Raw genomic sequence first — 22598 nt, 5'->3', positions numbered from 1 at the left:
GCGTATTATATTTCATGTGAATACGAACATTGCAAAGAATACAAATTATCTGTGCCTACTTCCATGTCACCATCGCGAGCATCGTACTGATGTAAAGAGATTTTTTCTAATACTTACTTCCAAAAATTATGCATAGGCGGTATTACGGACAAAATTTTTTCCCAAAATCAAGAGCTCGAAACGCAAATTAAATAAATATACTATAACGGTTTATTATAATAGTACAAAGAGCAATATCGCGCACCAAGCTAAAGCACAAACAACTTTTCAATGCCACAAAAGACCATAAATAAGTGTGGCAGAATGGCAGAGTCGCTGAAATCAATACACTTGTTGTCGCTGGTTTTGTTTGTTGTTTCTCCATTGACATTGAGCGACAAATGGGGCAGCAACAACTGCAAACACGTGATGCATAAAAATGTTAAATAAATAAAAAGAAAACAAAATCAAATACAACACAAACACATTTCTGTACACAAATACAAGCGCACATATCCACTTTATGGCTGCGCAGAGAGCTGCAAATCTGGTGAATAAAAAATATTAGACACAAGTTACAACATAATCCAGTTGCATAAACTGCAGGCGATGTTCGCAGCTGTTGCGCCTCTGCTGAGCGCCATTTACGGGGCCGGGTGGGGGTGCGCGGTGGCACAATGCATTCGCTAACAAATTCACAAACGCCACGCAGCGCTGAGAAGGCAACACGAACCACAACAACAACAAAGTGCACATAAAAACAAAATTAAAAGAATTCCCCGCGTTGCAGTTGGCAACAAAGCATGGTGCTGCTCGCTGTGTGTGCTTGCGTTTGTATGTGTGTATGCTCAAAACGCCACAAAAGCAAAATCTATTAAGAAAAGGAGGAAAAAAGTTGCGATGCATAAAAATGCAATGCAATGAGCAAAAACTTGTGGATGAGATAATAAATTGGAACAACAACGACAATTCCAATGCGCCAGCAATTGCAGCCAGAGTTGCCAATTAAGTGGGAAATACATTTTTTGGCTTGCTTACTTATATTAATTTTCTTGATGCTTAAAATTTATTTAATGTATGTTTTAACTTATACTTAACTTAATCACTTTTTTTTAATTTTATTTATTATTTTCATTTCATTTAATTTTGTTTTATTTTATTTTTCTTTAATTTAATTTAATTCAATTTAATTTAATTTAATTTTAATTTAATTTTTTTATTTAATAATATTTTTTGCAACATTAATACAATTCTTTTATTTGAATTTTTAACTATTAAATCTCTACAACCCACTTGTAATTCACACGTAAATATATACTTACTTATATACATCTCACATGCATCACAAATGTACTTACATAGCACATATGCACATATGTATGTATTTACAACAATAACACACACCGCAGCAATTACTACCGATTCTTTTTGTAATTCACGACGCCGTCGCTACAAAGAAAATAAAACGCAACTCGACGTCGGCTTATGTGTGTGTGTATGGGTGCATGACTGTGTGTCACTTAGACACTTGTCGACTTCGATTTCGAGACCCATGGTGGGGGCAATGAGCTCCATTCAACCATGTCGCTGGCGCTTGCTGTGCTCCAATGGTTCGTTGGCGAACGCAACATGTTGGCAAGCGAACAAAACACAACATTGAGGGGGCAATTGTGTGTAGAAGGGGGCGATGGCAAAGTATTAAGACAGCAGAGAGCGCATGCAATCACTTGTAACGTGAAGAGGTGTATATGCCGCTTTTTAGCGATGAGGTCTCTGTCAATGCAAAGTTGCGCAACATTTTATGGGTGGCAACATGTTGCCGAAACATTGAAATCAATGCTGGTGTGGAATTGTGTGAAGGTCAATATTGTTGAACAGAGTTACGTACACGCAGTTTCAATGTAAGATGACGACTGACTTTATTGAATAAGAAATATAGTGATGCCAGATTTACATTATTTGATAACAAATATTCTATGTTTCCAGCCCTCAGCATATGCCGTATAATATAATTCTCTTTAAGCCAGCGGAAATACCGGGAAATCGAGGAAGGTGGAATTGTTTCTACACGTTTAATATTGCTCAAGGCATTCAAAACCGGGCGAGAGCCTTGCGAGAAAATAGCTAGCAATAAATCTATTGAACTTTTCTGTGGTGTGAGCTGGCTGTGTAGAGCTATGATGCAAGTTTTTATAAGATCTGAAACGAAATCAGTTCTCACGTCATAGTAGCTGTTTCTTTGTAGAAAATCCACTACTTGAGTTGGTACTATCGAGTTTCATTGCTGTAAGAAAGGCGAGAAAAATCCACCACTCTTTTCGCGAAATTATAGAGTTCTCTTTTACGTTTTTAAGGGTTAAAATGTTGACTTTCTGCAACTTGTTGCATTTAATGCTAGTGCTACCATGCTACCAAGCGTGTCCTAGCAACGCGCGAAAAGGATGTGTGGTAAACAAATATTTTTCATGCCACAACAAATCAGAAAGAGCTCCGAAGTGAATGGTTGAAGAAATTTGTGCAGTCGAAAACTTGCGAATTTAATTGGAAATTAAGTCCAAAATATTCACCACTGATTTAAAATAAATACAATGTCGTTCAAGGATGTGCGCGGTAAGTGAAGTATTTATAGAATTTATATAGAATTCTTAGATTTTTTATTTGCCTCTATACACAGACCTCGCTGAGCACCTCAAGCTACTTGGCTATCCGCATGTGTTCCCTCTGCAGGCACTCGCCAACAATTTCGGAAGCCTCGCCTCATTTCACGTGGTCGCCGAGGTGTTGCAATGGTTCGCGGGTCTGCTTGAGCCTGGTGCTGTGCTCGCTGGCAGCGTGGACACCGAGAACGACCGAGTGCTGCTCATACGCTCCGCCACCGAATTTTTCGTGACCAAATCAGCCATCAAGCTGAATCCACGCAAACTGTATGCCTCCAGCGCAGTTACTGCGGCTGAGCTGCAGAAGATCACGCGTATGTTGATAGCCCCACGTCAGTCGGCGGAAGACAAGGATGAAGAGGAAAACTATCGCAGTCTAAATCAGGTCGATATCGGCGATAAAATGGATGACCTGCGGCGCGCACGCGAACTCTCTGCGGACTTAACGCAACGCGGTGCAGCGCTACACGATTTGCTCGCCAAAGAGATGCTGCATAGAGAAGCGCGCCTGGCACAGGCCAATCGTCCGATGGAATTGTCTTCGGCTGAGCGGACGCTGAAGAATGCCATTGCAGCCGCACAGCTGAAACTGCAGTCCAGTCGCGCACAGTTGGAGAATGCGCGCGTGGAAATGAACGCGCTTTCTTCGAAGTTACAGCGCAAACGCGCCGAGCTAGAACGCACTAAGCAGCGCTTAGAAGCATTGCAGAAAATACGACCGGTGCACATGCAGGAGTTCGAGGAATGTGAGAAGGAACTGCAGATATTATTCCAAAAATACTTTCTGCGTCTGCATGTGCGCGATGCCTTGCGTGCACAGTACGAGGCACGCACCAAGCGTAACACCCCAGTGGCCTCGCCGCTACTGCAAAAGCCGCAAGAATCATCAATGCCATTTATACCAGAGGGTCTCATAGAGGACGATGATGATAATAATGGCGAAGAGGAGCTTGATGGCAGCGGGGTGCTACGCCGCGGCAATTTTGGACTTGATTCCGAGATTCCGGACATCCGCGATGAGGATATGATGTTGCGCAACAGAAAATCTTATAATGAGTTTATGGATGAGACTACGCACCGCATGAGCAAGCGACCGGGAACGGCGACTTCCCGAAATGGTCGTCCGATAACTGGACGTGCACGACGCCCGACAGGCGTCAATCAGGGTGATCGCGCCACATTTCATGATGGCGGCATGGCTGACCTAGGTCCAATGGGGAGCACGCTAAGCAATCGTGCCACATTGGGTGGTGAGGATGACGATGATGAGAGCTCATTCGGAAGTTCGGATAGTGAATTGGGCATGGGTGGTCTACTCAACATGGGGCGTGGACCGCCTCCAAGCGATCTTTTGGGCTACCTCAAGGCCGAGTTGGGAAGCTTCGTCGACGATGATTGTAAGTGAAATGTGGAAAACAGTTCTCAAGAGATTTACACACTTGTGTTATAATTTTTAGTTGATCTCAATTCGATGGACGATATAAGCATTTCGAAGATCACCGGTGAGCTACCAATGCGTCCAAAGACGGCAAGCAAGCCCGAACATCACAGTGATGAGGACTTCTAGAATGCAACGTGTAGTGTGCAGTGGAAAACAACTCTTTAGGGATCAACAGTCTGGAGATTTTACAGGCGACTTCTTGGTGTTTTTCTAATCCGTATATACATATGCATACATTTATTTTTATATCAATATTTGAAACCTACATTTATTGTACAACATACAAAATGTGCGGCTTGCCTGCGCGCAAAGCGACATCGTCGAATAAACTAAATAATAAGTTTATAATATAAAAGTTATTTACAATAGCAAATATGAAATAAGACATACATATAATACAGTTATAAAGTTAGGTATGTATTATTGTTCATTTAACGGTTCCCCGGATCAGTGTAGTATAATCCGTCAGAATGACTCGACTCGACTCCAAACCGCAGCGCTTAATTTCTCATCAGCTCAACCTGTCACACGACTACATCACCACATCGCGGCAAACGATTTTCGTTTTGGACGAAGAGCGTGAACGCTGCTTGCCATATGTCTCGCTGGCCGTCGTCGACGAAGACGAGTAGTCCACGTGACTGCCCGGCTGGCTGTTGCTCTGCTCTTGGCGCGCCAAGAAATTGTCTGCTATATCGCGATCAAGCCCTGTATACTGAAAAGCTTCATTGTCGATGACATCAGCTTCGGACTTGCGTCGCTGACGACGGTTAGCGTCCATTTTACCAGCACGTAGTGGTGGTGGTCCAGGGCGCCGGCGTCGGTTTGGTGGTCCGGCAGATTTGCTGCTCTTTTGTGTGCGATATGTACCACTGAGTGCAGAGCCAGTGGGTGCGTAAACCACGGAGCCTGGACGCATGTATGGCAGCGTGTAGGCCATTGGCGGGCGATAAGGGATGCCAGGCACGACCATGGCGCCCGGCATTGGCGGCACAGGTGGAGGTGTGGCCAACATCTGGGAAAAGGAAAAAAAATGTAGATAAATAAGAAAAATTAATAAAATATGTTCAAAATTAAAAAAAAAAAAAATATTAGCTTAATAATAGCTTACGGTCGTGCTACCAGCCGGGATCAGCATGATCGGTCGATTGCCGCCCGTTTGTGCCAAGTTACGTGAGCTGCCCATCTGTGCTGCGTACATCCACATGGCTGCCAATTTTTCGGCGTTTTCCTAATATTTAAAATTTTTATTGTTTTTCGAAATAATATTGTATGAAATGTTTCCTTTACCTTTTCACTACCAGTTAGGGACATAGCTTTAATATATTGATCCACCTTCTCCTGATCCAAAGCAACTCCGCCTGTTTTGGAATTAATAATAACATCTCGCAAATCTGTGCTTTCATTTCTGAAACACAAAAAATAAAATAAATACATATATAAATAAAGTTGTAAAAAATAATTTTTAAAACAAAATTGAATATTTATTTTTTTATGTTTAAAACGAAGTCAATTGTATTAAGGGACACCCATACTAGTGTAACTGCCAGAAGTGATTTTTGAGAATTTGAAAACTAAAAACTGTTAAAAATTTGAGTACATGTCATACAAAGTTATTAATTACCTGCTTTATTTGCTTATGTTTAGAAAGTTGACTTCCACTGTTATCGATAATAATCGATATCTAACATTAACCATTTTATTAACTTTGATTGAACTGTCACATTTATATGAAAATCAAGCAAGAACCTTATCATATCAAATAAAAGAAAATATCAAACGAGTTTTCAGAAGAACTATTTAAGTGCAGAACCAAATTTCCAGTACAAAACAAAAGCTGTTTTTGTTGTAATAGCGCTAATGCGGAGCTTTCGAAGCTTGACGCGAAAGCTCTACATTTGACATTTCATTTGGCGATTGCAATTTGACGTTTTCCATTGTCAACGAAAAATAAAAAAGCTAAAAGAACGAATTATTCAGAGAAGTGAAAAATCGCACAAGCAGAAAAAGCAAGTGGACCAGGAAGAAAATACTAATTTTTATAGTAAATTACTTTTCAACGTTTACATTTATAAAAATCTACAAACTATTCGTAACTGCTGTGTCCTTTGTTGCAAAAGTGATTTGGAAAACTACCGTGCTTTATTGATTACTGCGAGTGCTGACGAAAAACAAACACGAACGTGGTGGCAGCGGTTGCAGTGGCAGTGGTTGGCTGGCTGGTGCACAGCGAAAAGTGGACAATACAATACAGTGGCAGAGTCACGAGCAATGTAAAAGGTGACGAGAACAAAAACACGCATTGAGCTACCAAGGAAACGGGTGTGCGACGGAAGAAGCGCATTATACACATCAGGTTACATTGTTAGCATAAGCAGCCAACAAAGGAATTAGTTGGTTTTTTTTATCGGCCACGCGATCTTTTGCAGTAATTTGGAGACTCATTTACGTTGACGTGTGCAAGTACTCCGTAAGCAAAAGCAATATTGCTAGTAAGCAACATAGAACTTGCTGCCGTGTATTTGTTGTTATTTTACACATCATTTAGCAGCTGTCAGCGTGCGAAAGTTGTGCGGTAAACATTCCGTGAATAAATTTCTTGCTGCCGCACTTGCCAGAAACGCGCAAAGATGTCAAACATGTTTAGCATAACTAATATTAAAAATCGATTTATTTCGGTTATCGCACCAGATATACCGCCGCTGCCATCGACACACAGCCATCAGCTGCATCGCGGTAACATCAGCGGCGCTCCATCAAATTACCAGTTGCGTATGGCACATCAACAGAAAAAACCAGACAAATTCGCCTATGCGCGGCCACCATTTTTGCAGCTATTGACTATCGACGAATTGCGTGCCTCAGCCGATCACAATGTGCGCCCCATAATTGTACCGCGTGACATCACTTTGCTGCCGTGGGGCACTGGATATGCCGAGTGCGTTAATTCCGGAAAATCCGAGTGGAACGAAGATCAGGCTGCGTTCGCCAGGCAAGTGCAAATTCATAAATTACATACCAAAAACTAAATATGGCAACACAAGTAAAACAATCTTATCGCTATTGTTACAACCTAAAATTGTTCAGCTCTTCAACAGTGCTGACTCAACGCTTATCAGTTTGTTTTGCTTGCCTAATTCCGTATAATGTCTGTGATTTATTCAAAAGAAAAGCAACAAGAGCGATAAGCTGAACCAATTTTCATTGTTATTTGAGCTAATTGTTTATGTTTAATGTAAATAGGCAAGTGCTGTCGGATCCCACACACTCTCACCCGGACTTACCATATACATACTATGGTATTTTTGATGGACATGCAGGGTATGGTGCCGCTTTGGCAGCCTCCCATCAATTCCATCATATTTTACACGAGAAACTGGTGGATTGCTTAGAATTGCTGCTTCCTCGTGATGAAGACGCCGCTAATTCGAAACAAGATAGTAGCTTTCCCCATCCCAGTCATTTCCAGCGACTCGTATCAAAGGATGAGCTCATCATCGGCGCACTGGAGAGCGCCTTCTTCAACATGGACGCGCTCATTGCACAGGATCGCGATCGATATCGTGATGCGGGTGGTTGCACCGCTTGCGTTGCATTATTCATCAATGGCAAATTGTTTGTGGCAAATGCTGGCGACAGTCGTGCCGTGCTGAGCCAACGCAAAAGTAAGTCCATTGAAAAGAACAACGCAACAACTGGTGCAATTACAAATGCTGACAATGGCACCGGCGCCCAAGAAGTATTTGCGGTGCCATTCTCGTTCGATCACACCCCAGAGACAGAGCGCCAACGGTTGCTCACTGTAGCGCGCTTGAAGCCACATCTGATGGAAAAACAGTACGCTGCCATGGAGTATGCCAAACGGCCACATATGAAGGATTTGGGCCAGCGCATACTCTGCCGTCAAGGTACCATGAAAGGTTGGACCTACAAGACGTTGACGCGCGACGACTTGCGCATGCCTGTTGTGAGTGTTTATTACTATTTAACTTTCTGCAATTTTCTAACCTCTTTTATCGTGTTGCACAGGTGACAGGCGAAGGCAAGCGTAGCCGATTGCTGGGCACACTCGGCGTCACGCGCGGATTTGGCGACCACGATCTCTTAGCCATCAACACTGGCACCCAAATCAAACCATTTCTTACACCCCATCCGGAAGTGGTTATACGCGACCTTTCCAAAATTGTCAGCATTCCAGGTGAGCGCCAAACATGCAATCATAAACGCCTGTATGTTATTACTTTCTCAATTTGTAGATGAAAATAACGAGGATGGCGACTACGGTATACTAGTAATGGCCACCGACGGCCTTTGGGATGTTTCCGAGAACGACGCCGTCGCACGTACCGTTTTCCAAACATTAGACAAATATCCCACGGAGAAGCACCGTTACACAATGGTGGCACAGGAACTAGTGGCGCGAGCGCGTGGCAAAATTAACGACTCAGGACATTGGCGCTTGACCGACAGCAAAGCCGCCGCAACAGTCGATGATATTTCAGTAATTGTGATTCCCGTCTATCAGTATTACAAAGAGCACGTCGAATGGGAGAAGAGATGCGCACAAGTGCTGCAGGAGCGACGGGCTAAGGTGACACAAAGTGCAACCGAAGCGTGCGAGGATGAGTCCCTGCTGGTGAATGGCGTCACAAAGGCGCTGGTGGAAGTAGAGCATGACGATGCAGAGGAAGAGGAGGAGGTGGTCGTCGAAGTGAATAGACAACAAGCACAAGCCACCGTCGAGTTGGAGGAAGATGCGTCTCAAAAAGCAGAGAGTAGCGGTCAGACAGACCCGCTCAGTGCACACCAATCGGCTGAGAAGGATGTCAAGGATTTAATAGAGCATGAATTGAGTGCAGCCATATCAGCTCTAGACGCCACTGAGAGTGCAGAGGACGATAAAAAAGAGGCAAAAGGTAAGTGAGATCCGAAGCCAATAGTCTATAATCACAGATTTTTGTCTTTTAAAGGCGTTGTATAAGAGCACGTGGCGCTTGCCGTCGCGCTGAAGAGGCTCAAATATCCCATTGCAAGTGGAGATAATTAGTTGACTATCTATCAAAATTGAAGAACTGTTACACTCCCGTATCTCTCTCTCTCTCTCTGATATTACAGAATCGTCTGTTACCACGCCAGAGAAGACGTATAAAGCACAGCAGACGCAACAGCAACAACAACACCAACATCATCGCAATCGTAATCGCAAAGACAAACGTTGAGGGAATGAAAAACGTACGCAAACCAAGCGTACACACATATTTTCTACTAAATACATAATAATAAGTACATAGAGAACAAACTTAACTAGTTAATGAATAAACGCACTTAATTTGAAAACCAAACAATGAGTTAAACGGAAAACATAAAAATGTAGCGTAGAGAGGGTCGGCCGCGCTGTTCTGCGGATGTGAATTTGCCAAGCGAAACTTACTCAATCATTACCAGAGAGCGAAACCAACATTAGATATATACAAACACTTATTTATTTCACTCCAAATCCAATCATTTACGAATGCACTCGCGCTCGACCGCATCCTGTGAGTTGATGAGGTAACAGTAATTTATCAGATGTGAAAACTTAAAATTACAAGAAAACTTTAATACCGTTAAACAGAAAACATGTTTACATGTATTTTCGAAAAAAAAAAAATAAATCGAGATGTTCGAAAATCAATTAATCAAAATTAAAAATTGTAATACTTCAAGATTTGCGAAAATAAATTACTAGTTTTATTAAAAGACGCTTTTCAAATTATTTTTATATTGTTTGTGGTAATAATCGCTAAAATAAATATAGGCTCTCTTTGGGAAAACCGCCAGACTTTAATTTAATCTTATACTTGTAGCTATTTGGTCTTCCCAAAAGATTTCTTTCGTGTCAAGGGCGATACTCAAGAAGAAAATGTAACGATTGCTCTCCAGAATGGATAAGGCTCCCTCGTCATTGTTGACAGTCATAACTTCAAAGTCGTAAATAATTTCATTTATCTTGGAACCAATGTTAACGCAACCAACAATGTCAGTCTCGAAATCCATTCCAGGGACTGAGTAGGCAATTGAGAAGAAAAGTTTTCTCGGCGAATAAAGACTAAATTCTAGAAGTAACTCATCATCCCCGTCCTGCTATATGGTACAAAGGCATGGACCATCGTCCAACATCTGATGAGACGGTGTTACGAGTATTTGGAGAAATTTCTGCAGAAGATTTGTGGTTCTTTGCGCGAAGCAGAGGAAGACCTCCACTTAATTGGAAAGACCAAGTGGAGAAGGACCTTGCTACACTTTTTGATATATTTAACGTAAGATATTATTCAGAAATAGCCTAAATCAAAATGTGTATTAACAGCCATCTTTGCAGGAAGTATAGATACATATGTTGATATTAAAGGTTATATATTTGTGAAAAGTAATTAGCGAAGACCTAGCCTTCGATAGGTTCCTGCCCTTTACCCTTTTCTTCCCAAAGAAATCTTAGCCGTCATATATAAAGTGTTTACTACCTGTCTTGTTCGGTCTGGTCAAAACGCCAGCCTAGGGAATGTATGGAAACATCTTAAGACCTATTCAAGCCTTATAAAAAAATTGAAAGATATTCCGCAAGCAACAAATAAAGCGCCCTTAGTTCTATGTAATCATAATAAACCAATTTTATATCTGGGCACGGACTGCACGTACATATATCCCACCTGACATGAAAAGCTTTATGGACTCAACCAAACTTTATCAACCCTTCCTGGACTGTCGAAATGAGAATCTTGGTTCAACACAAAACATGTGCTCTAATATTATATGCTAGTTATACTATTTCACAATTGAATTGACACTGCGGCAACGACGGCATATAAATCTTGCAATCGGACCATGACGATTACTGATTACACGTGTCATAAAATGTTTGTCAATGGCGCATTAATAACGGTAATAAAGAATTTCCTGGTCGCAAACTGTTATCTTGAGGTTTCTTATAAACGTGTGAGGAAATTAAAAGCACCGATAAGACGTTGTCAAAGGAAGTTGATAGCTCAACGATTTGTGTGACCAGTGATACTGCGGTCAATTGCTATCGGAAATGAACTCTTAACTTGTAAAAAAGAAATAAGACATTAGGAGTAACTAAGATAGTACATTTTATAATTTATTAAACAATATAAATACATATATGTATGTACATACATAAGCATACTAATAACCAGGGTTGCATATTTACCAATTGAAAAAACTCTTGGAGTAAAAATTAATTAATATATTATTTTGGAATTGTAAAAGACAAGGTACGCAAACGTGAAAAAATTAAAATTCTAAAAAAAATTTATTTTAATTTGTTATTACATACATACATATATATGTTATTTATATGTTATTACATACATATATGTATGTATGTATATTTTTTAGAATTAAAAGAAAATTGCTTTATACCGGTATAAAAAAATTAAATAATTTTTTTCTTTTAACGCATCATTTGCAATGCTGCTATTAAAATAGTATAGTGCATAAATATTGATAAAAATAAATATTTAATAAAAATAATAAATTAATTAATTATAAATTAATTCAAATAATTAGCTCTTTTCTATCAATAAAACATTTTTCGTAATTTTTTTAATATATCAACTTTATTCAATCGAATAATTATTTGTTTAAAATAAAGAAAACATGTAGCTTTTATTAATTTTAAATTCATTTAATAATCTGGTCATATTTGTTTTTGTTTGTTTCTTGTATTCTTGCTGTTTGCTATTAATATATAGTAAATCTGGAATATTTAATGTGGGAAAATACACAACTTTTCACATGCTGACCAGCTGCATTTATTTTTGCCAAGCTGTACCTTATTTTGTTGTTTTTTTCAACGTATTTAATGAAGTGCGCGACTGTGAATATTTGTTATTGTTGCTTTTGTTTTTATTTCTTCCACAAATTAGCACCGCAGATGGCAATGTGTGTGTATGTATGTATGTATATAGCGCTTAATTGAAATACGAGCAGCAGTAGCAGTTGTTGGTTTTGTAGAATTCACTAAATATTTAAAATCTAAATGCAAATGGTAAAGATTTTCCTAGCGCTGAATATGTTAATGAATACATTAAACGATTTCAAACGAATTAACTAAAATTAATACACAGTAATAAGACAGTTGCACATTTGCATGTATGTTTGTATGTATGTATGTAAGTATGTAAATCCTTATATAATACAATAAGTATGGAGAGATATAAAATGCGTTTCCAAAGTGTTGGTAAATATAAGTTTTTTTACAAAAATGTCACACAAAACATCAAAATTTTAAATATAATACTTGGTAAAATGTTAACAATTAAACGAGTGTTTTTGTTCTTGTTGTAAAGTGCATTCAAATATGCCTATACATATTGTATACGTATGTATGTAAGTGTATGTGCGTGTGTGTGAGTTAGGCGCATAAAAATATATGTATGTAAGTATGTTTGCACAATAATTGTAGAGTGAATTGACAACTTAGTGGATTTGAATATATGTTTATTTGTTTGTATGTTATACATTCGAATTTCTTGCTTAATTGAACGTTAGAAAAAACAATAATTGTATTTGTTTTATAAATTTTGCATGGAAGCAACTTGTTGCAAAAATTTGCAGTTTTTTTTCACTCAAATTAGACTTTTTATTTGGCTGTTTGGTTTGTGCCCCAGCGCTGATACGACAAATGCTAGCCAGCGGCGAGCAGAAAGGAAGTGATAATTAGCGTCTATGTTTACTTTTTTATTTATTTTTATTGTTTTTTATTATTTTTGTTACTCATTGTGCGCATAGGTTGCGTTTTGTGATAAATGACAGGCGTAGGTGACAGAGCGATTGCCGTATCAGTGCCAGAAGAAATCAGCTTTTAAAGCTTTGAAATACTTTTTTTGTATTAATATTTCCGCTTTTGAGAATTTTAAATATTCTACTTGGCAAGTTGTATGTGTCTATGTATGCTTATTGCTATTTCTTTTTTATATTTCGATGAAAGCATTTAAAACGACCCTCTTCTTAAGTGAAATTTATGCATTAAAGAAAGAAATTAAAAAGAAAATCGGCACAACAATTGAAGCAAAAGTTTTTCAAGTGAATTTTATGCGGTTTACTATGTAAGTATGTGTGTAGTATGCGGTCTTAAAAGCAAAGAGGGTTTACAACAATTGGTCTTTAGTTTATTTTTTTCATAAATTTACCCTCCCCACTTGTGAGACCGCTTGCTTCACACTTTATCATGGCACTGAATTTCTTATATTCATTAAATTAGTTTTTTTTGTTTTACAAATTGTTCAGCAGTTGGCTCGTTCCAAAATCTCATTTTATAGGCAAGTTTGTTTAAATCTTTGCAAATTTCAACAATAGCTACATATGCAAAAGGCATGCGTATGCATGTATATGTAAATATGTGTGTGTTAGCCTACATCTGCACAAAATATGTTTATATATATTTCTTTTTTTGATGTATAAACTGCAACAGTTTTTATGCAAATTTTATTTTATATAACACAGAAGTTGCGAAGCTTAAAAGACCGCCCAACAACCTAACTTTATAAATTTCGACAAATGTTGTAGGTATGTATATGTAGGTATTTATGCAGTTATTACGTCATAATTTTCAAGGTAAGTATGTGGTAGGTAATTATATAAATTCTCTCTAAATATATTTATATACATTTATTAGTTAATCATACTATATACATACATATGTATATGTATATATATAGCTAATATATGTTATATGCATCATGTATATATAATATTTGCCTTCTTTGTGTGTATATGTGTATCTATGTATGTACTTATGTACGTATGTGTATTTCTGCTTAGCAATATGCATTTAATATTTAATAAATTGAACTTTTTTAATATATGCTTGTCTGTATGTATATATTTAATGCAAGTTGTTAAAATACTTTACCGACGTCATCGTTTTCTTCATTTTAGGTTAACGTAGCTTTTTTTGCAAATTTCTTCGGCCAATTTTTACAAATTTACATATGTACACGTGTATGTACGAGCAATTATTATTAACACCAAACCTTCATTACTTTCTTAAGTTATCTATTATTTACTTAAATATATATATATATATATGTATATATGTTTGTAGTTAGAAGCGATAATATGATTATATGTATACGAATTACAGCCGAGTTACAAAATGTCAAATTTAAAGTCACTAAAACTACAACTGTTTCTATCTTAATTTTACACGCATTCAATCGCCAATATAATTTGTTCATTAACTTTACTTTTCTTTTTTTAGTTTGCGTTCAGGAGCAGCAATGCTTGGCATTTTTCGACTGTTACATTCACGACTTTGGAAATATAGAAACCGCAAGTGAGTAGTAGAATTCAGCAACTCATTATTATGCTCGCTTATTCGGTAGAAAGACTCCGGAGAGAGAGTTACGTAATTAATTACTTACATTACTAGTTAAATACTTTCTTCAAATTTTCCCAACAACAAGTATTTCAAATTGGATTTTTAATATACAAAACAAGTATCACTTTCCTACTGTCCACAATATTTTCACATAACTTTCGTCTTTACAAATTAATTGTTCAGCGTTTCAACCGAGCTCACTTATAGGTTATGTGCGTATGCATGTTTGTAGTGTTTTATACTTATTCTCAAAGGCAAATCACAATCTTGTATTGTTTTCACAATTCAATTTCACTACAATTAAGCGAGAAATTTACAATTTTACCATATTCAATAATTTTATACAAAATATAGGTCTGTCATTTATTATTCAGTAAAATTCGTGCATAATTTTGATTTCAAACGTAGAGTGCTGCAGGTGCACACGTCAAAAATTTGGCAATGGCATGAAAAGTTTATTTGGAATTGTTCTTCGGGAAGTTGGCTGAATCTATTTATCGCTGCTACGAACACTAAACGTGGTTGAAATCGTTTTAGAAAATACTTATTTAGAATATGTCTGCAGCTTTTGCTGCGTGTACAGCTATACAATGTTTTCATTGTAATATTATTATTTTTTGTTTGTTAGTTGTGATAAGCATTATAACTTTGGCCATTATTTTCGAGTAAGTAGTTATGCAAAAAATATATCCTTCTTTTTCTTATGTTTATCTTGTCTATCATTTACAAATGTTAATATGTATTTAATCGCATACAAACAACACGTATTATTTTATAAAATAAATAATTAGCTTGTTCGCAAAATCTCGTCACTTAAAAACGCGCACAGACATACGAACGCACACCAGCTGTCCTCAACCCCCTTAATTGGGGCGGGTTGTGTGTTTGTGCAGCTGGAAGTCGTGCGTAAGAAGCTGACAAAACGCCTAAAAATATAATTACTCCCCGTCTTCTCCTCACCACTAGATAAATGTTTTATTAATAAATACGCTAACAATGTGTGCCACAGTATAATGATGGCAATTTGCTTTTCCACACACGCACCAACACTGCTTTTATGGTAAACAAATTTCCATTTAGCACACTAAATGGTTTTTATCTAGCTCACACCTAGCCCCCCAGCAGATGATTCATTGAAATTTCGCCAAAAAAATTTAGGAGTGCAGGTTGGCTCGGTCTTTGGCACGTCGTTTCGCCAATTTCGACAATTCTACTGGTCCCACATTTGCCGCTTGTGGTATTGCAATTGCGCGAAAAGTCGCATCGACTGCGCCGCGGAGCGCCGCTGTTGCCTCCCGCACCGAATTAGCGTTGGGTTGCGCCACGCCCAAGCCTCTTTCACCTGTGGCGTTGACACCCTTGGCTGACATTTGCGTGGGAATAATCGCGTACTCTGTGAGGCGCACTGAACCCGCTGACTGTTCGCGCAGCCACGGGTGTTGCAAAATTTGTGCTGCTGTCGGTCTATTCTCCGGCACAATATGTAGCATCTGACGTAGCAGATCTTTTACTTCGTGCCCGGTCATCGCCCAACGACTGGAAGTGAAGTCCACATGTCCGGAACCTATCCGCTTTAATATCACGTCAGGAGAGTCGTTTGGCGTTGAGGCGAAAGGTGTACGACCAGAGAGCATAATGTAGAGCAGCACTCCTAATGACCAGATATCGCAGGCCAAGTCATAACCTTGTCGTTTCAACACTTCTGGCGCCACAAAGTTGGCTGTATAGCATGGTGTCATCAGCAGACCGTTGTCGGCACGCAGCTGCTTTGCAAATCCTGAATATAATTAGTTTGGAGTTATCAATACCAAAGGCACATGGTGAATTTGTTTCAAAACATTTGCTATTTATTTCAGTACTTACCCAGGTCACAAAGTTTTAGAGTCTCCGGCGTTTGCCGCATGCTGGCATAAATCATATTCGATGGTTTTAGATCACGATGCACAACTCCATGCTCGTGCAGGTACGCCACAGCTGACACAACCGTTCTCAGCACCGCACTGGCTTCACTTTCGCACATTTGTCCCACTGCTAGTATGCGATCGAGTAGCTCTCCGCCTTTTAGTAACTCCATAACTAGATACGCAGACGTTACGTCCTCATACACTGAGAATAGGGTGACAATGTTAGGGTGATTTCCATATCGCAGCATTATTTCCACCTCTTCCCAACAATCGGCGGAGGTAGACGACGCTGCTGCCGCTGCCTTTTCAATAATTTTAACAGCAAAATGTTTTTTGGTTGAGCGATGCTCACACAAACGACACACGGAAAATGTTCCGCGTCCCAATTCTTGTAACAAATTGTATTCCGAATGAAAGTTGCCAGGCAGCACACCAGGCAGAGAACGCTGCGGGTTGTGTGCGTGGGGCACATAAGGCGATAGTGGACTGGAATTGTTTGATGATTCATCCAGTAACACCGGCGCCACAAAACTAAAACCACGAAAGATTTCATGTGCCGACGCAGAAATTGGACCACCGGGCGAGTCGTGTGGCGGCTTCGAGGTGTACTCGATATCGAAATAAAACGCGTCGTCACGCGACACTGCTGGTATAAATGGTGGACGTACTTCTTTCCGCACCAGTCTCACCCAGTCAATTGTTGCAAAGAAACAATGCGCTTTAATATCCAGTATTCCGTGTTCTCCAGCACCTAGACGATTTTGGGGATTACGTTTAAATAGTGCCCGCAAAAGCGATTGCGCCTCGGGCGATAAATTTTCGGGCATTCCTAATTTCGAGCGTAATATTTGATTCATTGTTTCTTGACGCGTTTGTCCATGGAATGGTAAATTTCCTGTCAACATTTCGAACATCAATACACCAAAAGACCACCAATCAGCTGCAACACCATGTCCCTTGCGATTCACTATTTCCGGTGCCATGTATTCGACGGTACCACAAAAACTATATGTTTTGGAGCCATCTAAAGGTTGCTTCGACAGACCAAAATCAGTAAGCGCTATGTGCCCGTTTTCGTCTAACAAAATATTTTCCGGTTTCAAATCGCGATAAATTATTCCCAATGTGTGTAGGTGATTTAGTGCCAAAGCCAATTCAGCTAAATAAAATTTGACATCGTCCTCTGTGAACATCACCTCTTTTGATAATCTTGAAAATAGATCACCACCGCGCAAAAAGTCCAATATTAAATACAATTTACCGGGTGTTTGGAAGGCATAGTGCAGTTTCACGATAAACGCATGCCCGACGTCGGCTAGAATTTTACGCTCATTTCTACTACGCACACGGTCCTTGATTTTCAGCGTGGCTTTTTTCAGCACTTTCATTGCATATAGCGTACCTGCATCCTTGCCAATAACCTTGCGAACTAAAAACACCTTACCGAAGCTGCCTTCGCCCAGCACACGCAACAATTCGAATTGCGATGGGTCGGCTTTGTCATGGCCTTCCTTTATTACTTCGCGTAGCTCGAACTCATTTTCGCGCAACTCCCCATCACCCACAGCTGGCGCATAACCTTCCGAATCACTTAAATCCATCAGTTCAGTCGTATCCGCCGCATCGGAGCTGATGTGATGTTGTTCTAATGCAGCTTGTAATGCCGTTTGCTGCACCTGTTGCAAATGTTGTTGCTGTTGCTGTGCTTGCTGCCTGCGCTGGGATGACGTCACAGTGGTCACACCACCACTTTCTTCATCAGTGGGTGTGTGCTCCATCGGTGTCACGGCCAGACTACTACAACCTGACGAAGTGATCTGCATTCGCTGGCGCCGCTGCTGCTGGCCCAAGGCGCCATTGGCATTGTCCGGGTGGACATTATTTCCGACAGCTATACCAACGCCTAACTGGTGCTGTTGGCGCAAATCTTTATTCAAATCGGCCAGTGGCATTGCGCCGGTGACGCTGATGACCTCCGAAGATGTGGGCGTTTTTAACGTCGCCGTGATCCAATTAAAATGTGCTGCGATATTTGTAACTTTCAATATTTTCAACTGCTTTCACTGCGCTTGTGGCTGCTACTGTCAATGCGACGGTGAATTGTGACTACGGTTAGTGGAAGGAAGGCGTGGGCGATATTTTCACAGGTCGTTTTGTTTATTTGTACACAAATATTTGGTTGTTGCACACGTAATTAAAACATTCAAACACATACGAGACATACCGACGCGACGCTTACGCACTACTATAAAAATTTATACATTCTTTTTACACATTTTTGCATGAACTTTTACTAAATTGCATGAATTAAATGATTTTTTTCACTTCACTGCTGTTGCTGCTAGCTTATTGTCGGATTCGCACTGGATCGTCAGCGTTTGACAGTTTGCTAAGCGAAGTGCTGCCATACGCAATAAATGAGCACTAAACTGAGGAATTATTGAGCGTATGGTGCTTACCGAGAACGTTTATAATATATAGTAATCGGTGCTTACGTACGTATGCGGGTATTTGAGAAGACTTGAATACATGCAATATATGATTATGTAAACTTGAGTCATACATTATATATGTACATACATATATATTATACTCTTTATGCTAGAAATTGAAATGCAATATGTCAAAGGTACATTTTTAATGTCATTAGTTAAATTGCTTTACTCTGAATTATGAAAACTATCTGGCATCTCTTACACTGATTGTAATAGATTATGTGAAAGCCAAACGTCAAAACTTTTTCTAAACACTAGCCAGCAACCGGATGCCGAAATTTGGTTTCACAAAATTAAATTTGCGATTTATGTAGACTGAAGTGTAATTATCATAATTCTAATATTATTTACGTACCTGGAACATATCTGCAGCGCACATCTGTACACCGATACAATACTAACAACAAAGTGTAAAAACAATGCCAAAATTAGACCGGAAGCAGCCGATATCTCACTATTCGCATTCAACAGGTCGAACTAAGAAAAGAGGCCATACTTTATTTATACATTGTTGGGGCTAATTTCTACTTACCTTTTCCTCCATTCGATTGACGTCCCTAGATAGCCCCACGCCGGAAACAGCCAACGCCAGTGTACTGGTCGCAATGCAAATTAAACTCAAAGCCAGAAACGCTGTTTGTGTCTTCCGTATGCTAACTACACCCAGCGAACCAGTAATGGCGGCCACCAGGCCAGTCCAAATACCACAACCGGCCGTGGAGAGCGCCGCTTCGCGCACAATCAACAATGAACCGAGCGCCACCAACGTAATGGCCAACATTAGCTGCAATGTGCCCAAAACAATTTGCCATGGGAAGGCCGAGCAGCAGTCGGCGCTGGATTTGGCACGTCTTTGAAATTTCGCCGCTTTCGCCGAATTCGATGAGCTGCCGTCGCCATCTTTGATTTTAATCAATTCCGGTGGAAAGCGCTGCTTCTTGCTAATACGCGAATCGAGTGTGTTGGCACGCGAAGCAATAGCGGCCTGCAATTGTTGTTGGAATTCCTCGTGTGTCATCAATTTCAGCTTCTTTGCGTCATCGCCATCGACGCTTTTGCCATTGCCAACGTTGTTGGCTGCCACAGAGGCGACCAATGTGGCTGCCGTCAACTTCAGCGGTGGCTTCTGATCGTACACAGGACTTGAGTAAATATGACTTTGCGTGTCTGCTTGTAATTGCTGTTGCTTTTGTGGGCTCAGCTCTTGCTGTTGGTGGTCGTCGGTGTCACTGCAACCGCTGCTGTTGCGTTGCAATATGGATTTCTGTGAGTTGGTGAGACTGTCATGCTGTGCATTTGTCGTGTTCAAGCTCTGCTCAATGGCGGCGTGCATGAGCTCCTCGCGATTGACGCTACGATCCACGATCGTGTCCATGCTGTCGACAGTGGAATCGTGCGAATCAATTGTGCGTGCCGGTGATTCGGATTGGCGTACCATGTCGTCGCTGTTGTTACTGTCCATGTTCATGCTCATGCTTGTGTTGTTGTTGGCGCTATTGAAATTGCTGCTAACGGCATTAATGTCGTCCATTTTGCTGTGCATATGTGTGTTTGTTTTTGTTGGCTCTCGCTCGTTTAGCCAAATTTATTTACACATCTAAACTGTTTCCGGTGCAATTCCAAATTCCAGTGCGTGGTGCGAACGTATGTGGTTGATAACTATCGTTAAATACGCCACGTGACTGTAAGAAATTTAAAAGCAATATTGGCTATTATAAAATTTCATAAATTTATTTTTTGATATTTTAGTCTTTAATTGGATTGAAATTCGTTGGAATTCATTAATACACAAATATATAAAACAGCTGATTGAAAAATTTCGTTTTTTGCTCATTTTAACGACAGTGGAAGTGTGTCTCATGTTATTTTTTCATTACTTTATACTTTCTTGTTTAATAGAAAATATTCGCACGGTTGATTTGCTCTACAAAATGTGTGGAAAGTGAGATGTGGGTAGTGGTGGCATCTGCATTTGTTGGTAATAAGTGTGCGTCCAAAAATGGATCCTTTATGGCAAGTAAGTTATATTTTTTTTATTTATTGGGTAGTCGAAAAAGCCTTTTAGTGTCTTGTGAATAGATGTCGTTGCAGTCGTATATCTCCAGTGCTACCAATCACTTTGTGTCATACCATATAGTGTTCGAAAGGTGAGATTTTAAGCTTCATTTAACCAAAAAAAAATTAAATTCGGGAAAGTTGAAAAAAGTTACAACTGTTCAAAAATGAGTGAAACTAATGAAGAAATTCACTTTTTTTGAAATTTTTGTATAAAAAAGGGAAAAATGCCGCGCAAGTCACCATGGAAATTTGTGAAGTTTACGGAGACGATGCTGCATCAGTTCGTTTAGCACAACAATGGTTCGCGCGCTTCCGTTCCGGAAATTTCGCTTTACATTGATGGAATAATGTCTCTAGCGGAAAAATGTCAAAAAGTGGTTGACCAAAATTTTACATATTTGTTGATTTAATCATTAGTATAAATATAAAAAATAAGTTGAAGTTTAATTAGAAATACGAAAAGACTTTTTCGACAACCTAATATTTATTTAAAATAAACTTTTATGCAATTTTAAGAGGTTATATAAGTTCAAATTTTCAAAAAATCGATTTTTTTATTCTTTTCTTAATGTAAATATTTTTAAGAATACACATAGAAAATTTCATATTTTCGAAGTTACACGCAAAATTGAAAAGGCGTTTCAGAGTGCTTGGAAGTGCAATCCAAATTTTAAACGCGTTTTTCTCAAAATGGAGTTTTCAAAATCGGTGACCAAGATTACTCGAAAACGGCTAAATCAATTAGTCTTACATTTCAACACGAGTTTCTTAAATATAGTTTTTGATAAATAAACGAAGATTTTTTCTCACCGATACATTTTTTATAAACAATTTAAGTCTGAAATTTTGGTCCAAATGGGTTTTTTTGGAAGAACCGGCATTTTGTCAAAATTTTTATCTTGCTTATTCCTCCAATTAATTACTAGACTCAACATTATTTTAACGAAATCTGTTTTTTTTTTTTAATTTCAGAGGATCCAGTTCAGTTCTTGGAGATCAGCCGTAGTTCCTTTCCAAATAAATATTTTTACTAATACTAAGTCTTAAAAAACAGCTAAAAGATACCGTAATGTGTGAACACATTTTTGGATCAATTCAATTCTGAGTTTTCAGGCGATTTTAGAGCAAAAATTAATAGTGGACAATGGAGCTCAAGGCACCTGTTTTGCTGAAATAATTGTTTTGAGGTTATGTTTACAGTCATATCTTCAACAACTCCTTATATTTACACTTTTAGTTGCACATATTATTTGAGTTAAGTAAAAAAATATTTAAAAACAACTTCTAGCCGCTTGCGCAATGAACTATTTTAAAACATTTTTTAAAAAAACTAAAATTTCTTGATTTTTGAATTTCAATAAGCGTGCAAAATTTCCAAACCATGAACTTATTGCGAAACAAATTCTTGCGATCATTTATCAAAAATAATTGAAATAATGACAATTCCGCGCGGAACTCGTTTCGATCAATAAGCATAGCGTCGGTGCAAAATGCCAAGCTTATTGGTCATTTCCAATTAAAAATAGAAAAACAAACAACTATGGCAAATCACTCATATTATCATATTAGCGCTCAAGGCGAGCAAAGAGGGCAAACCGAAGCGTTCGAATCCAATTTCCATTCAAAGAGACACAATGGCGCAACTAATGCGACACACACACACACACACACACACAAACGCAT

General features: G+C 39.1%; 4 protein-coding genes across 5 annotated transcripts; 2 read left to right on the top strand and 2 right to left on the bottom strand.

The window, feature by feature from the left end:
• The first annotated feature begins 2474 nt into the window (after positions 1 to 2474).
• Positions 2475 to 4410, top strand: LOC120781963 (clusterin-associated protein 1 homolog). Its single transcript, XM_040114133.1, has 3 exons — positions 2475 to 2589; positions 2654 to 4033; positions 4094 to 4410. Exons 1-3 carry the CDS (start codon positions 2568 to 2570, stop codon positions 4201 to 4203), a joined length of 1512 nt encoding a protein of 503 aa, XP_039970067.1. The 5' UTR covers positions 2475 to 2567; the 3' UTR covers positions 4204 to 4410.
• Positions 4411 to 4412: 2 nt separating this feature from the next.
• LOC120781962 lies at positions 4413 to 20493 on the bottom strand. Its single transcript, XM_040114132.1, has 5 exons — positions 19390 to 20493; positions 19213 to 19334; positions 5368 to 5485; positions 5189 to 5308; positions 4413 to 5092 (listed from the first exon to the last, which is right to left on the bottom strand). Exons 1-5 carry the CDS (start codon positions 20398 to 20400, stop codon positions 4610 to 4612), a joined length of 1854 nt encoding a protein of 617 aa, XP_039970066.1. The 5' UTR covers positions 20401 to 20493; the 3' UTR covers positions 4413 to 4609.
• On the top strand, positions 6030 to 9503 carry LOC120781961 (protein phosphatase 1H). 2 transcript variants are annotated; one of them, XM_040114131.1, is made up of 5 exons: positions 6030 to 7069; positions 7321 to 8044; positions 8107 to 8275; positions 8334 to 8993; positions 9048 to 9286. In XM_040114131.1, exons 1-5 carry the CDS (start codon positions 6708 to 6710, stop codon positions 9056 to 9058), a joined length of 1926 nt encoding a protein of 641 aa, XP_039970065.1. In that variant the 5' UTR covers positions 6030 to 6707; the 3' UTR covers positions 9059 to 9286. The 2 variants fall into 2 exon arrangements, with proteins under 2 accessions (XP_039970065.1, XP_039970064.1); XM_040114130.1 differs by having other exon boundaries at positions 6032 to 7069; positions 9193 to 9503.
• LOC120781960 (ribosomal protein S6 kinase 2 beta) lies at positions 13941 to 18711 on the bottom strand. Its single transcript, XM_040114129.1, has 2 exons — positions 16322 to 18711; positions 13941 to 16235 (listed from the first exon to the last, which is right to left on the bottom strand). Exons 1-2 carry the CDS (start codon positions 18312 to 18314, stop codon positions 15613 to 15615), a joined length of 2616 nt encoding a protein of 871 aa, XP_039970063.1. The 5' UTR covers positions 18315 to 18711; the 3' UTR covers positions 13941 to 15612.
• Positions 20494 to 22598: the final 2105 nt, after the last annotated feature.

The sequence above is a fragment of the Bactrocera tryoni genome, unplaced genomic scaffold (genome assembly GCF_016617805.1).
Source record: "Bactrocera tryoni isolate S06 unplaced genomic scaffold, CSIRO_BtryS06_freeze2 scaffold_797, whole genome shotgun sequence".
In the NCBI taxonomy this organism is placed as follows: domain Eukaryota; kingdom Metazoa; phylum Arthropoda; class Insecta; order Diptera; family Tephritidae; genus Bactrocera; species Bactrocera tryoni.
Note: the sequence above shows the minus strand (reverse complement) of the source record. Positions and strands in the feature narration are given on the sequence as shown.

Excerpts from the sequence above, each read along its gene's own strand:
- LOC120781963 (XM_040114133.1), top strand. The coding sequence starts at position 2,568 with ATGTCGTTCAAGGATGTGCGCG. Across the intron at positions 2,590-2,653 it reads GTCGTTCAAGGATGTGCGCG|ACCTCGCTGAGCACCTCAAG; the intron begins GTAAGTGAAGTA and ends CTCTATACACAG. Across the intron at positions 4,034-4,093 it reads AAGCTTCGTCGACGATGATT|TTGATCTCAATTCGATGGAC; the intron begins GTAAGTGAAATG and ends TATAATTTTTAG.
- LOC120781961 (XM_040114130.1), top strand. The coding sequence starts at position 6,708 with ATGTCAAACATGTTTAGCATAACTAATATTAAAAATCGATTTATTTCG. Across the intron at positions 8,045-8,106 it reads ACGACTTGCGCATGCCTGTT|GTGACAGGCGAAGGCAAGCG; the intron begins GTGAGTGTTTAT and ends CGTGTTGCACAG. Across the intron at positions 8,276-8,333 it reads CAAAATTGTCAGCATTCCAG|ATGAAAATAACGAGGATGGC; the intron begins GTGAGCGCCAAA and ends CTCAATTTGTAG.
- LOC120781960 (XM_040114129.1), bottom strand. The coding sequence starts at position 18,314 with ATGCCACTGGCCGATTTGAATAAAGATTTGCGCCAACAGCACCAGTTA. Across the intron at positions 16,236-16,321 it reads TCTAAAACTTTGTGACCTGG|GATTTGCAAAGCAGCTGCGT; the intron begins GTAAGTACTGAA and ends AATTATATTCAG.
- LOC120781962 (XM_040114132.1), bottom strand. The coding sequence starts at position 20,400 with ATGCACAGCAAAATGGACGACATTAATGCCGTTAGCAGCAATTTCAAT. Across the intron at positions 5,309-5,367 it reads CCCTAACTGGTAGTGAAAAG|GAAAACGCCGAAAAATTGGC; the intron begins GTAAAGGAAACA and ends TTTAAATATTAG. Across the intron at positions 5,093-5,188 it reads TCCCGGCTGGTAGCACGACC|ATGTTGGCCACACCTCCACC; the intron begins GTAAGCTATTAT and ends TCCTTTTCCCAG.